This window comes from Lutjanus erythropterus, chromosome 19, assembly GCF_056507025.1.
Source record: "Lutjanus erythropterus isolate fLutEry1 chromosome 19, fLutEry1.hap2, whole genome shotgun sequence".
Lineage (NCBI taxonomy): Eukaryota > Metazoa > Chordata > Actinopteri > Lutjaniformes > Lutjanidae > Lutjanus > Lutjanus erythropterus.
In genome coordinates this window covers 15243932-15259384 of record NC_139335.1, presented here as the reverse complement: position 1 = coordinate 15259384, position 15453 = coordinate 15243932, and the positions used below count along the sequence as shown (strand labels likewise).

Genomic DNA, 15453 nt, shown 5'->3' with positions numbered 1-15453 from the left:
TTCACTCTAATTCACTTGCTCAGCAGAACCCAGCTGTTGAAACAATATGTCCTGTTGGCAAAAGATGAGAGGAATGAAAGTGCGCCGCAAACCCTGGGCACTGCGGACCACTCCAGTGTGTCTAAGTCTGTGTGTGGCAATAGCTGTGCGTGTTTACACTGGTCCCTGAGGTAAACCGAGCTGCTGAGTCTGAAGATGCAGACCCACGCTCAGCAGATTCCTGTAAGCTAAGGCACCTGTGGCGGAGGATAATGTGCTGAGAGGAGGGAGTCTTCAAAAGGTTTAAATAACAAAAAGCCAGCAGGTTCATATCGTTTTCAAAGCCCCGCCAGGAACAACAAAGCTAGAGAGGATGGAAAGTGGACTTATGTGTAAGTATACACCAACAAGATAAAACAAGATCAATAAAAAAAGAAAGAAGGAGCAAATGAAGGACGGAAAGCAGGGCATCAAAGAGCTCACCGTTTCATCTCCAGAGCACGTTGCCAGCAGACTTTCATCAAAAGGAGAAAAGTCCATATCAGTCACCAGATCTGACAGGGAGGAAGGAAAACAAACAGAAAATAAAAATTCAATCAGTTTAATTTCATTTCTGAGCAAAGGCATTAGCGCCTCTCATGTGATTAGTTTTTATGATTATGGTGGCAGTTATGCAGAGAGGAGGGAAAGAAGAGGACTGAAATAAAATAAAATTACCAGAATGACAGGAGATCTGGGTGACTGTCCATTGGCCATCTGAACCAGGTTTGACTGAGGACAGGCCCAGCATACCTCCACCTGCAGACACACACATACAGAATATCATTGATCACACATTAAAAACCTGCTCTCTTGCTCTTTAGGGTAGAGCCCGACCAAAATTCCCCAGTATTGGTCTGATATCAGATCACAGATACATTATCACAGATGAAGGTCTAGTACCAAAACGTCGCAAATAAATGATATATTGCAAGTTAGACAGTGTGCGGGAGTCCTTTTGCAACCTTTTGGTCTTCTCTCTCCAACACACCTGTCTTGTCTTAATAGACACGATATGGTAACTATACTAAAAATTTCTAGACTCTCAAAGCCTTTATCATCACAACTAAGCTATTACTATAAATGCAATTGCAAGTTCTTCTATACACTTTGTTTGTTTTATCAACTGTCCACAACATGTCCACTTTGATTGTATGTTTTGATCATGATTATTTGATCAAAGAAAGGGATTAAGACAGGACTTATCTCACTGTGAATGACAAAAATAATGACGGGATAATTTTGGTTTACATGAGTAATTGTAGAGATGAAACAGCAGATTATGCTGAATGAAAATCAAACTTTTTATCAAGGAGTAGCCTATAAGTATTTTCCAGACTTTGTACGAACCCACTGACGAAGCAAACATTGCTGTTAACCACACTTTTATAGCCTTACCAGCCTGCTCGGTGTTGAAGGCCACCAGCTTGGAGCTGGCTTTGATGTGGTTCCCCTGGCAGGAGAAGGAACCAGCTCGGACATTGTTGATCCATCCCTGGATTTAAAGACACAGAGAGCACAAGTAATGGATCAAAATGAATGAAACAATTGTTTGAAATGCTTATAGATAACAGGAGTCAGACAGCATAACAAAACAAAATAAAATGAGTGTTTCATTAGACCACAGTGCAGTGGAACTTGGCATGTCTACACAAGAGCACAGACAACTACAGCTACACTGAAGAATCCCGACAGGAAAACAGAATTTATCTGTCTTATAATATAGAGGAGCACATGAGCAAGCTGCTGTCACAACTAGAATAAAATGAAGTGAACAAAGACGCAAACAGGAAGGATTTAGCTGAGAGCACACGCACATTAACGAGCTCTGAATGAGCAAACAGTTGAGGAAGTGGAAGGGCTCCCTGTGTTGCACAGCAGAGAACTCTTCAAACCTCTTTCATAACATTAACGAGGCAAGAGGACACAGCGTCCGCTACTGCTGCGCTGCTCCTGAGAAAACTGTTAGAGACTGACCATGGCTGACGTTTGGCCTACAGAGGGCACTTAACTGCTGAAAAAACTGCTGAGGAAAGATGCAATAATGCTTTGTTTATGCACCCATGCTTACAGTAACCTTCAAAGGCATGCATCTATCATAGCAGGATTACATATTCTGCACATATTTGGCTGGGAAAACATAAACACAGGCTCCTTGCAATCTGATTTCAAAGAGAAATCAACCTAGTGGCATGTGTTGAAGGGGCAAAATGTAACAGATGCACATCAACAAATGGGTACTACAGTTCAAATACTGAGTTGGAGCCATAGACTGCATAGTAAATAGGTTAAAGGCATCTCTTTTAAGAATAACTATATAGAAATAGCCGGTCTTCATGTGAATGGTCATGTTTGCTTATATAGACCATAGAGGCATCAGTAATGAACTGAGACTGAGTTTCATAACCAGGTAAAAACTCCTTGTAGTAGCATTAAGTTTAAGTTGAGAGTTAAACCCGAATGAAAAACAATCTTTAACTAGATTTTTTATGATTTATTCACATATAAAGGTTGTCCTTATTACTATTCTCCAGATCACCAGTCATTACCTCTACCTGCATGGAAAATAGAGGTAGTCAACTTAATATTATTTTTTCCTAAACTAAATCTCAGTAAGACTTCAAATAGGTACAACTATTCCACTCTGACAAAATCTTTTCCAGTGCCCAGAGATAGTCCTGTATCTGGATCATCATTTCCTGAATGGGTAATATTAAGGCCAAGTCTTATAGTATTGAACAGCAGTATAGTATAAAAGGCTGGTCTTTCCTTATCAAATCTATTTGGATCAACATGTACAAGATCTGGTGTGTGTCTTTCTGCACCTCAGCATTTTCCTTCAGATTAAAGAGTTAGACTGACCACCTTCTGCTGTGAATCCTTCCTCAAGTCTCATGATTAAAAAGAGCTCTGACACCAAAAGCTGAGTTCAGGGCACTGTGGAACACCTCAGCTCCAGCCAAATATGAGCAGACTAATTTAATTCCCAGACTACTCTCTCCAAGCACGTGGAAAACTCGAGCTGTTCTGGATAATCATTAATCAGAGAATAAAACGTCCTGCTCGTCTTTGCTTTGTTGTCTCTTTCCATCCCTATGAGCCTGCCTCTCCACTCTCCTTCTGTTCCCTGCCCCATTTTCTTGTAAAATGTTTGACATGACAGCTCCTGTCACATGACTTCTGCGGCAGGATGGCCACAGTCAGTGATCTGTTGTTACATATTTTTGAGATATCTGCCTTCTCTCAAATATAATGGAACTAGAAGGCTTGTGGTGCTCCACGTGGCAAAAATCGTTTGAAAAACTCAACAGCAATGTCTCTTTACAGAAATCATAACCTGGATATTCAAGATAATCCTCAGACCTGACTACTACACTGATATCAGATTAGAGACCCCACACTTCCATTTTGTCAATACATTTTAGCATTATTTGGTAAACTCGAGACACACTCGAGACAAACTAAATGAGACAGAGTTCACTCAAGTCACAGTTGTAGCAGTACAGTGACCCAAAATCTAAGCCTGTCTTCTTAAACTGATGATAAAAAAAATTAAGATTAATTTCTAGGTGAAATTACAGTCAGGCGTCAGGACTCTTGAAGGTTTAATATTGGAATAAAGGCAAAACTTAGTTTACTAAACAACTTTTTAAGTAAAGTTTTTTTTTGCTAGCTTATCCCAAAAGTGATGAGATGACCCAAAGTGAGCCGACAAGAATGCATATTAAGCGCACAACACTCTGTGTAATACAGGATATAGGCACCACTCCCGGGCGAAACAACATTTTTTGAGAGTCCTGTTAAAGCTCAGCTGAGGAAGACACCATCAGTGTTTGCATCCTGCACTGTCATGAGCATGAGCCTCTTGTCTATGAGTAGATGCAGGCTTCCATAAGGTGTTGTGGTTGGTAGGTGTAATTCAGTAGAAAGAAAGTTCCTATGTGTAACTGCTCATTTCAAGGTCTGAATTATCTTGGATAACTGGGTCATGGTTTCTGGAAAGAGATGTAGCTGTTGTAATTTTTGGAGCTCCATTATATTCGAGAAAACGCAGACATCTCTACAGCTGATATCTCCAAAACTCTACAACTCACATAAAAACAATCTAGATTGATAAACTGCACCACAGGCCAAAGGAAAATTATGTTTTTTTTTATTTGGGGGGTGAACTGTCCCTTTAACATTTTCAGCAGCAAAGCACCACCTGCTGTCTCAGATCCTGCGCAGAGATTTGAGAGATACAAAGACCATCCACTGTCTCTGTACGTGCATGCCAGGCATTTTCCTGCCTCAGTAAAAACAAGGTAGTGGATTACATAATCCACCTCAGCAAGGAGAGCTGCAGGCGAAGCAACTTGAACCAAATGGGTCGAGGGGACGAGGAAAATTGTAGATTTGTATGCAAGACACTCCAGTCCCGTCCAGACATGTCGCTTCTTTCCAACTAGGCATCATGACAGTAACATATTATCGCATTTGCCATTCAAATTTTCATCCCTGCCTTTGGGCTGACATATCAAATCTGTGCAAATCCAAGCTAACTCCAAGTGGACAGTCACAAATCGTGTAATACCACATGATTATTGAAAAGCAACGAGAAGAGTAAGTCATTTATAAAATAATGACATGATGCTGGGCGTCACTACAACGTCCGATGAAGGCTAGCAGCTTTATGCAGCCACATGTGACACAGTTTCACTAGTAGCCAACACTCGCGTAAATACTAGTGTGTGTATTCAGATTTTCGTTTAGTTCTCTCAATACTATGCAGCCCTCCAGATGCAGGAAGTTCAACATCCCTTGCAGGCAGGCAGGCGTTCCCCCAAAACCACCACTTAAGTAGCACAGCTAATAACCAATGCTAATATTAGCTAGGCTATACCCAGACTCTCGGAGCTACTCACATCTTTCTTGGCAATTTTCGGAGTGGTGTTTTTGAATTTGGAGGTCTTAAAGCGATTCATGCTGCCCTCTCAAATTGACTTTCGTGCCTTCCGGGTGTCTCTGTCGAGCTGGTTGGTACTCGGCAGAGGACTCCTGCTACAGCTGACAGTTCAGTTTGGCCGCGCGGTGTTTGCTCGCTTTGCTCCACGGAGTTGGCTGGTTGGGCGGAGTTCGCCCTTTCAAAACCAAGACTGGAGCTCACCCTGATTGTCACGTGCTACCCCGGTTATTAAAACATGTGCACACTTTTCTGAGTTGACACTTGTGATGCTCGTTTGAACAATGAAACTTGTAATGTTTGAATACTTTTAGTCTGTCTCAATTGTTATCTGTTGCAGCTACTTGAGGCGAGTTTATAAAATAGGAACCCTGCCATTTAAGCTAAACTTTTGTGACTCGTTTTTCTTCAGAGAGCATCATCTTGACTCAAACAGAACATCTTTACGACCTCAGTGACGCCCACTCGGTTGCGTCTAGAAGGGAACCCTTCTCCCCTGCCTCTCGCGAGATTTGTACGCTTTGTTGTTTTATTGTGCGCGTTGTATGACGTAATTATGTTTTATAACGTGACAACACTGTGGTTAAGGTCTGGTTAGGTTTAGGGACAAAATCACTCGACTAGAGCTAAAGAGAGATCATAGTTTGGGTTGAAATTATTACTCTCGCGAGATCTTTCACGGGTCTGGGGTTCCTTTCTAGGCCAAACCCACCTACCTCGGCTCGGGCATGCGCAATGTGTCCGAAACAGCGGCCAGTGGAGGAATGATGGCGTCTTCGGCTGCTCGCTGCTCCTCACGCTGGATTACTGTCATCGTGTCCTCTGGACATCGCAGGACCGCCGGTGCCGTTGTCTGCGCTGGCCATGGAGGGGCCCGGAGTGTCTCTACACTGGGAGCGAAGAAACTGTGGCAGGGAGGGGACCTGATGTGTGGTGGAGCAGGGAAAGCGTTGACATTGAGAGGGCTGTCAGGTGAGTGCTGTACTAGCCATATGGCTAGCCCTAGGCTAGGCTAAGCTAGGCTAAAGTTGTTGTAATTACAGTTTTCCTAAGTGACGCAGTGTTAAACAACTAAATTAACTTAGCTTGATAAGATCTCAGGCGGACATTACAGATAAGATGGGGCTTTGTTAGAAACGCGTTTGCTCTTACAAATAGAGAGATAGTTAGTAATGTGATGCAATCAGTTTAGCTAACTTTGGTTTGCAGTCATCCAGTTGAATTTGCAAGGAGAGGAAAGCTAGTGTTACTTTCCCACTATCATGAATCTGAATTTCCACTTTCCGATGAAAATGTGTTGTTTGACCTTTTAACATACTCTTTCTGTAACACAAGTAAATACCACAGTATCAGTTTGATCCTTTTACATATAAAAGTACATATGTATAAATCTAAAATTTCCAACTATAAACTATCTCTCTTAACATTAGAAAATGAAGTCAAACGATACAGTAATTTGATCCTATATTCTAGAAATAAGAAAAACAAGAAAAGGGTGTATAAACATTAAATTTACACGCCCCTTATAACATTTTTATAGCACGAACTGATCAATGATTTCTCTTTGTTATGATTTCCTGGCATTATTGTTTTCTGTTTTTTGTATGTTATTGTTGCTATTTCTCAGTGTTAGATGTTAAAAAAATACCAGTGCATCATCATATTCTATAACCCATCAAAGTCTATGACATAGTGTTTCCCCTTACCTTAACCTAGTCGTAATGTCAGTCCAACTAGTCATCTCTCTAACACCTTACCACAAACAGTTGTGTTTTTAATTTCTTCATGCAGGGTGGGTTAAAGGGAAAATTCCTCACTTTTCAGGTGGATGTCCAGTCAGTGTTGATGGCAGATGTAGTCAGTTGAGGAGAGAAAGTCCTCAGAGTTTGCTATATCGACTGAGAAAGCTGAGTTCTCCTGCTGCAAAATCCGTGGTGCTTCCTGCATCCAGTGATGTCACAGTGATGTCATTGGTGTTAAGGAAGAACTATGGGCTGTTTCAACTTGGATTTCTAATCTCTGCCTCTGGGTAGCCATGAGGTATGCTAAATAAGTATTTTTGTTATCTAATGTTGTGTCCTGGCAAGGGTTTGTACATTTACCCTTAACTGAAAATGTTAATTGATTAATCACTGATAACTAATAAGATACACATCACATGTCTTTTTCTCAGTTCAAGTTTTATTTGAACAATTCCAGCAGCACATTAATTTTGTGCAACATTTATTAAATATATTAAATGAACAGAATAATCAAACAACAAGACTTAACTCAAACTGCTGCTCTTGTCCATCTGTCCTTATTCAACACATGTCTCTGTCAAACAAGACAGTGTCAAATTGGATGCTCTTACTGCCCTTTCTAGAATAACAAGGCAGCCCAAACCAAACCATGATTAAATTGGTTAAATTCTTAACAGCAATTAATCGATTGTTGGCCAAAAGTTTGAATGTTAATGATTAATCATCAAAGTAATAACTAAAGGCTAGGTGATGATAATGTGGGGTTGGATGTCAGAAACTTGCACACAGTTCGAATTAGAAATACTTTATTGATCCCTGGGGGGGATCATGCAATGCAGACTTCTACATGTAGGCTCTGCCAGCACGGCAGGAGAGCTCAGCTTTCTCAGTCAATATAGCACTCACTGTAAAATAAGGCAATTCAGCTGTTATACCATGGCAGAACTGCACAGTTAGGACTGGGCAATATGGACAAAATTATATATAATTACAGTCAGCGTACTTTAACTGACAGATAAATGTTAAATTTCACCAGCCAGTCAATAGTAAATCATTATTTTGTGCCTGAAACCTGAATGCAGATATAATGCAGCTCTACCTTTCTTAATGGTATGTACTTACCCTTGTACCTTGTTTTGACCCTTTTCAGGTATGAAATTGCCCCATGCTGTCTGCACACTATCCTTTCACACAAGTGCCCCAGCTAGCAGCAAGCAGGACTTTTACCAGATCCTTGGTGTACCTCGCACAGCAACCCAGAAAGAGATCAAAAAAGCCTACTACCAGGTCTGCTGCTGCCTGACAGCTTGTATTGGCTCTCAGATAACCAATCATCACAGTAGTTGACAGAGTGTTTGTGTTTGTTGTCCCTCAGATGGCCAAAAAGTATCACCCTGACACCAACAAAGATGACCCACAAGCCAAGGAAAAATTTGCTCAGCTGGCTGAAGCTTATGAGGTTCAGTCTTTTTTTTTTTCAAGCTTTCACTTGACACATCTATTGTGTTTGTCATCTCTCCCACTTTAAAGAGTCTCATTAGAATTACAAACAGACTTCTGAAACTTTGCTCTGTGTTTCTCTCAGATCCTGAGTGACGAAGGGAAGAGGAAGCAGTACGATGCATATGGCTCGACGGGCTTTGATGCTGGTCAGGCTGGTGGAGGGCACCATTACTGGACTGGACAGACCAGCAGCGTGGATCCAGAGGAGCTCTTCCGCAAGATCTTTGGGGAATTCTCTGGAGGTCGTGGTTTTGGAGACTTCAACGCCATATTTGATCAGCCACAGGAGGTAAGTGGGATCTTGTAAAATAGTGGTAAAACTCCAGTAACACTTGTATATAACAACTTTATTGCTAGATAATAAAGCAATATTTGTGCTTTATAATATATGTTTCTGGAGTTTTACCTTGTGAAATTGTGCCAGAAACACCTCCTCTGCTTCTAAAATATGAGTGAAAGTGAAAGCCAAGGAGGGCCTTAGCTATTTAAAGCTCATCTGGTCATTTTTATCCTCGTGTATTCAGAGTGATGGATTTGCAGCTACCTCTGTTTTTTCAACACAGTACATCATGGAGCTGACATTCACTCAGGCAGCGAAGGGAGTCAACAAAGAGATCTCCGTTAACATAGACGCAACATGCCAGCGCTGTGATGGTAAAGGCCACGAGCCAGGCACCAAAGTCCAGCACTGCCACTACTGCAACGGCTCCGGCATGGTAAGATCTCTGACACGCCGCCTTTCCTCAGATTGTATTTGTGTTGTGTTACTAAAGACGTGTGTTGTCTCCGCTGTAGGAGACCGTGAACACGGGCCCATTTGTGATGCGCTCCACGTGTCGCCACTGTGGTGGCAAAGGCTCAGTCATCTCTGACCCCTGTCGCTCCTGCCGTGGGAGGGGACAGACCAAACAGAAAAAGGCTGTGATGGTTCCTGTGCCTGCAGGTCAGTCTAAACTTCACTGTCCATCCTTACAGTTTTTTCTTACATATGAGATAAGAGTGTGGACAGTCACGCAGCCATACTCAGAAGCAGCTACTGTCTGCTCTGCTGAAGATTTTCCTGATTTTCTAAATGTTGCAAGTTTTAATTATCTGTAAAATCAAGAGCGAAAGAGATTTTTCTGGTATGATCCACAAAGTCCACATTTTTTGCAGCTTGCAGACATGTTTAAAAGTAGAATCTGCACGTTGCCTTTAAGTTTGATTTGTTTTTTTGCTTATTTTTTGCCTCCTAACCTTGCATATTAATGTGAAAGTGTAAAAATACTCCCCAAAATCTTTCGAGTGTCAAGTCAGGCTGACCATTCTTCTGCCCACCTTTTAACCCTAAAGGTAGTGATGGTTTCATACTAAAAATATTGATATTTACAGTTAACTCTAATGTAGATGGTGTTTGTTTTTGCTTTAAGGAGTGGAGGATGGTCAGACAGTCAGAATGCCAGTTGGTAAGAAGGAGATCTTCATCACATTTAGGGTGAGTATCTATATCAGCGCTGTAGGTTTCAGTACTGATCTCACAAAAAATCCAGAAATAAACAAGCTCCCCATGAAGTGCAAGTTCACCTCAGAGCTGCTATAATAGGATTGTCTTGTCTTGTCTTGTGTGTAGACTAGTAAGAGGCATTGAGCTGTCTGAGCTCTTTGCCTTCTTATTAACCGTGTGCACTGCTTTTTGGACATTTTGATGTTGTGTATGATGATTGTGATGGTTTTTGGGTTGGTGTGCAGGTCCAAAAAAGTCCCACGTTCAGGAGGGACGGTGCAGACATCCACTCTGACCTCCTTGTCTCTGTGGCACAAGCTGTCCTGGGCGGCACAGCCAGGACACAAGGCCTTTATGAAACACTAAACTTATCAGTAAGTAGACACACACATTCTTAGTGTTCCTCTAATGGGGAAACTTTTGAAACACCTACAGTGTGATAAATGACTGATTGTCCCCGTCTTCAGATCCCTGCTGGCATCCAGACAGACCAGAGGATTCGTCTGGCAGGGAAGGGAATCGCTCGTATCAGTGGCTACGGCTTCGGAGACCATTATGTTCATGTCAAAATAAAAGTACCCAAGTAAGACTCCACAGACAAAGACACACTTGTTCATCTTTTTTGCTTCAGTAAAAATTCCAGCCCCTGCATTTACATCAGAAAGGGACATGAAATGGCCGTGTGATAGAATACAATGACTCGTTGTAGTCTAGAAGAAATGGGATAAAAGCTGTGTTCCCAATCACAAGGATCATAAGATGTTGTTGTTTCCTGTGTAGGACACTGACCGACAGACAAAGAGCTCTCCTAATGAGTTATGCTGAGGACGAGACAGATGTGGAGGGGACGGTGAATGGTGTCACTGCCACCACCACAGGTAAGTGGGCTACCTCACTCAAAAACCTTACCTTACCTCTCCTTCTCTGTAGTCCTGTTGTTTTCCTTGATTTACAGTCAGTGTCCACTGAATTTGGTATACCTGTACAGTCTCATGTGATCCATAAAGTTGATTTTTGTGATGCCTTTAATGTTCTGTTTTTGTTGTCGACTGTCCGAGAGATGTTCATTAAATTATCTTTTATCACTAAGGTCCTGTATTTCTGATGGTGTTGCGCTGGACTGCATTATATTTAGAGGTCATTCTAATATTCTGCTCCCCTCACATGTATGAAAATGGGGAGAACAAAAAATTAGAAACACCTCTCAATATAATGCAGTCCAGTACAATACCACCTTTCACCGTGACCTCTGTAATACACATTTCCAACAAAGGCAACAAAAACAGATCATTAAGTTGGCTTTAACATGGTGAAACTTTCACACAACTCAGTGTTGAGTGATACAGCACATCCAAATTTATATTATTTGGCAAGAAAATTATATGAAATAAGATAGAAAGATGATATCGTAGTTACAATGACGTGCATGGAAAGTATGTTTGATGCAACCTGCAACAAGCTGTGTGAAAGTTTCACAATGTAAAGCCAGCCTTATAAACTTCATAAAGATCGATGTTATGGTAGACCTGTTGTATTGAATTGCAAAAGGTTGTACAAGGTACCTAAAAAAGAGCTGGCATCTCTGATCTGCTAAAATGGGGTTTAGCTGTACTTAGTGGGAACCCTGGCTGATGCAGTGTTCATCTCTGTCCAGGTGGGGGCAGCAGTGGTAAGCCGTCTGAGGCAGGGCAAAGCGGGCATGACAAGGAGGAAGGAGAGTTGAAACAAGAGGGGGGCTTCTTCTCCAAATTAAAGACATTGTTTAGTTCTTCCTGACAGCCACAAACCAGGTAGGACTGGTGTTTCTCCCACGCCACTTTTTCTGTTCTCGTTCTGCCCTTCACAAAATAGATGTGATGCCTTATGCAACACTTGATTTTTTTTTCATTATCTGGTTTGTGGCTGTCACTTAAAGACAGTGACGCATACACACCTGCATTCAGTCTGGGGTATCCTCAGTGTCTAGTCTGCATCTTTTATATGCAGTCAGACTGGGGCTGCCTGGTCAGCTCAGTTTAAAAAGGGTTAAATTTGCCAAGACTCCACTTTAAAAACTTTTTCTTTTTCCTTCTTAAAGGTAAAAGGTCATCCTGGAACTGAGAAGCTTCATCAGTAGATCAGATGGCAGAAAGGACGGGAGCGTAAAGCGAGAACAGCCACACTATAGAGGGACAGGTGATGGAGTTGGAGGAGTAGTGGGTGTTGGATGAGTCCCACAAAGGTTCTGGATGGATCATTGCGGACCTACCCAGCCAGCCCTGCAGTGAATAAGGTCAAGGATTATCTAATCTGTTCTTCTGCCAAAGTGAATCCACAGTCAAGAGGATGTTCCAGTGCGCCAGTCACCTCTCTGTCAACTGTCCAAGGAGGCCATTTGGGTAGCAAAGACTTTTCATTACCATAGCAGTTAGTGCTCGTTGGTTTTCTGTTTGTCACCATAAGAAAACACAATGGTGATAACAGAGTCCATGTGCACAGAAATAAATTATTGTATTGACAGTTTTATTTGGGATTAAATGAACCTGCTGTTATTAATCCTTTTGCTCTGTATGCATCAGTTGTGTTTTCATGAATGCTTCAATTTCCTCTAATGACTCTCAGTGCTGTCGGTCCTAACAGGCTGTCCATCACCAGACTAAGTGTAGTACATGTTTACCTTTTAGTTTAAGTGTTGGACAGTGTAGATGTGTGTCTACAGTGGATAGTCAGTCTCCTGTCTCTGATTGGTTCTATCTTCCCTGAACTGTGAACATGGACTCTGTCCTTCTCTTAACCCTTTACATTATGAATTCACTTGGAGTTCTGCTGCACCTACATTACATTTGTACATAGACAGTTGTGGATCATACAGTTGCATCAATGTGTCATATAGAAGAGATATACTGTACATCTAAATAAAGCTATAGTATGGGAAAATCCTCTCTTTTATACAAATCACTAAAGAAATACCACCCAGCGTGTTTTGACTCCATCCAGACTACTCTTTCCCAATCTGGGGATCCACTAGGGGGCAGCAAAGCATTGCGGGGGGTATGAAGCCTTCTTTACTTAAAGGAGTATAAGAAAAAATGATATACAAGCCTATAGTATGTCAGCATTTCATTCATTCTGTGAAGAAAAAATTAAATGAAATTGCTAGATTTAAAGTTTAGATCAGTGATTCCCAAAGTGTTGGCCTTAAGAGGTCATGAAAAATAAAATGTTTTTAGTTTCAATTTTACAAGTTTGAATGACTACAAATATTTGTGAGTAATTTTTAAAAACAATCAGAACTAATAAAACCATGGGATTTAAATTATGTTATTCTTCATTTATCTGACCTTCTCTAACGGGTGTTACACCCTATTTGGTGACCTGTTGTCACTTGTACAATTAGTCTTTCGTGTTGATTAGAGTCGTGGTTAAGGGTTTGGGTGGGGAATGGGAATGGCTTTCTTAGATTATTTATGATTTAGACTCCTTGCAGGATAAGGGCTCAGTGAAGACCTAAACAAAGGATAAATTCACAGAGCCTTTGCTAAATACCCTCATCCTACATTAGAAAAGTATGCAGTTAAAACAAGAGTTCACAGAAAGTGGTGAATTCTACATTTAATATTAGTTACGTAGCACTGACAGTAGTGTTGAAAGCTTTTATGAATTAATCTGTGTCTCTTTGGTTGACAGACTCCATCTGTTAGCGGGTTTAAAAGAACAAGAAACTAACTAAGCATGCATGAAAGATAATCCTCTATTTAGTCTTTCAGTGTGACAAAATAACCAGTCCAAATGAATCAGCTTTATCGCAGCATGGGCAGGAAAACAGAATTTATTTCATTATAGACAACACAACATACTCCTGGATTTTCACTTTCACACAATTAGATTATTCTAGTAAGTCACTAATAAAGCTTTATCCAGTTAGATACACAAAGGGATTAAGAGCAGTTAATGAAAATTCAAGAGAATTCAAAATCAACATGAATTAGTCGTGCATCCCACTCGTCACTTGAACTTAAGGTTTAATCAATGACCAAAACTACCTGAACTCCTGAGATTCAAGTATACATCCCTTCAATACAGTATGTCAAAAAATACTGTAACATTTTGACACATCAAGCTAGCATCAAAAATAACACACAGGCATTATACTGCAGGAGTATATTAGGGCAGTCTCTGTATTAGTCCTTTATATGCAACACAGTGTATTGCCATCTGACTGCAACATGAACCTGAGACTCTCAAATTAAAATACACATCGTCACTTAGGTTGGCATGTATGTGATCAAACAGCTGCACTACAGCTGTTATCCTGAATGAGTTCTGCTAATGAAGGAATACTATACATCCATAATGTGTAATGTGTTGTGCAAATACAAACAGCACAGGAACCTGGTTGAAGTGCTTTTCAGCAGGTTTCCTTTGGTACTCTGTCACCAACAAATTCCAGCAAAGGAAAAAAGAACAACACAAACTACTTGAGAAGATAAAGCAAAGTTAATATAATGTAACTACTGTGTCAGGATAAATATGACTTCAATTGCACTGCATACAGTACACACTGCACAAAATATTCCTCCTTTTCTAAGTCGGGGAAAAAAAACCAGTGTGCACCAATGGGAATGTTCTCCCTAACATACAGTATGGAGCATATGAATAATGATTACAACAGTTTTAGTGATAAATGTATACATAAGAGCTGAGGTGCTGAAGGTCCTATCTATGTCAGTATCTAAGTACCTAACCTGAAGTAATTCATCCTAAACCTCAAGACTCTGACTCATTTAGTCTTCATGTAGATAAACCATTAATATTATAAAAAGACAATTTCCTTTTAAACAGCTGCAATCACCTCTGTCAACACCCTTGTCCTAATATAGGCTCCTGTGGCAGGTAAAACTAAATCAACAATGAGTCATTCATCTCAGATAATTTAGCTATATGCATTTAAATTGACAACAGGCAGTTTTTTCAGAAATACAAGATGCCTGATCGCATAATTCCAAAACAGAAATAGTACATCTGAACATGCATCAGTAGAGATTCAAATATTCGCTATATTCACTATATTCACTAGTATCTGTTTACTGATCATACACTTGATAAAGTGTAGGTGTGCTATATTTTGAAAAAAAAAAAAAAGCTTTTGAGTCCCATCACCGGTCTCACAGCACACGTAGACAAACTTTTTGGAAACATTTGAGGCCATGTATGTGTAAATCATGAAATGTGATAATGGACTTTATAAGAACATAACTGTTGTGCAATGCACTGTTTTCACATTACGCTTGGTGAAAAATATACAGTATATTGAGACATCTGCAAGTTTACAGTTTGCAACCAATGTTTCACTGTTTCATTATTAACTCATGCTTTCTATGTCTGGTCAAATTAAGATCTTTTGATGCAAAAATACAAAGGCCTCATTCAAATCAACACAGCAGTCTTCCTAGCAAAAACCTACTGTGCCATTATACTCAGCTAAAACATGCTATGCACATGTTACGCATAGCATGTTTTAGCTAACTGTGGATTCATCTTGCTAATTCCTTCATCAATATTAAATAATTTAGCACTGTATAACCAATTAGTTTATACATGGGCACCAGGCTCCATCAATCTGGCAGCTCCAGAGGATGACATTTCACAACTAATTAGATATTCGCAATGTGTGCCTTCATGATCAAAATCAGAAAACAGCTACAGAAAATATTCTGAAATGGAACCCAACACACTGGAACATGGACACAGGATGGAGGGACAGTGTAAAGGAGGTAGTGAAATAA

At 40.5% G+C, this 15453-nt stretch overlaps 2 protein-coding genes across 3 annotated transcripts in view; one reads left to right on the top strand and one right to left on the bottom strand.

Annotated features, from left to right (window-relative positions):
- coro7 (coronin 7) overlaps positions 1–5133 on the bottom strand; it is a 146888-nt gene extending 141755 nt beyond the window's left edge. Inside the window, exons 1-4 of the mRNA XM_084743947.1 lie at positions 4923–5133; positions 1417–1513; positions 697–777; positions 463–533 (exon numbers count right to left, since the gene is read on the bottom strand). Of these exons, the coding sequence (XP_084600073.1) occupies positions 463–533; positions 697–777; positions 1417–1513; positions 4923–4982 (309 nt within the window). The 5' untranslated portion in view covers positions 4983–5133. The remainder of the gene's footprint in view (positions 1–462; positions 534–696; positions 778–1416; positions 1514–4922) is intronic.
- Positions 5134–5673: 540 nt separating this feature from the next.
- On the top strand, positions 5674–12604 carry dnaja3a (DnaJ heat shock protein family (Hsp40) member A3a). 2 transcript variants are annotated; one of them, XM_084743944.1, is made up of 12 exons: positions 5674–5932; positions 7853–7989; positions 8078–8161; positions 8288–8494; positions 8769–8921; positions 9001–9148; positions 9615–9679; positions 9934–10062; positions 10156–10271; positions 10469–10566; positions 11343–11478; positions 11766–12604. In XM_084743944.1, exons 1-11 carry the CDS (start codon positions 5689–5691, stop codon positions 11462–11464), a joined length of 1503 nt encoding a protein of 500 aa, XP_084600070.1. In that variant the 5' UTR covers positions 5674–5688; the 3' UTR covers positions 11465–11478; positions 11766–12604. The 2 variants fall into 2 exon arrangements, with proteins under 2 accessions (XP_084600070.1, XP_084600071.1); XM_084743945.1 differs by lacking the exon at positions 11343–11478.
- Positions 12605–15453: the final 2849 nt, after the last annotated feature.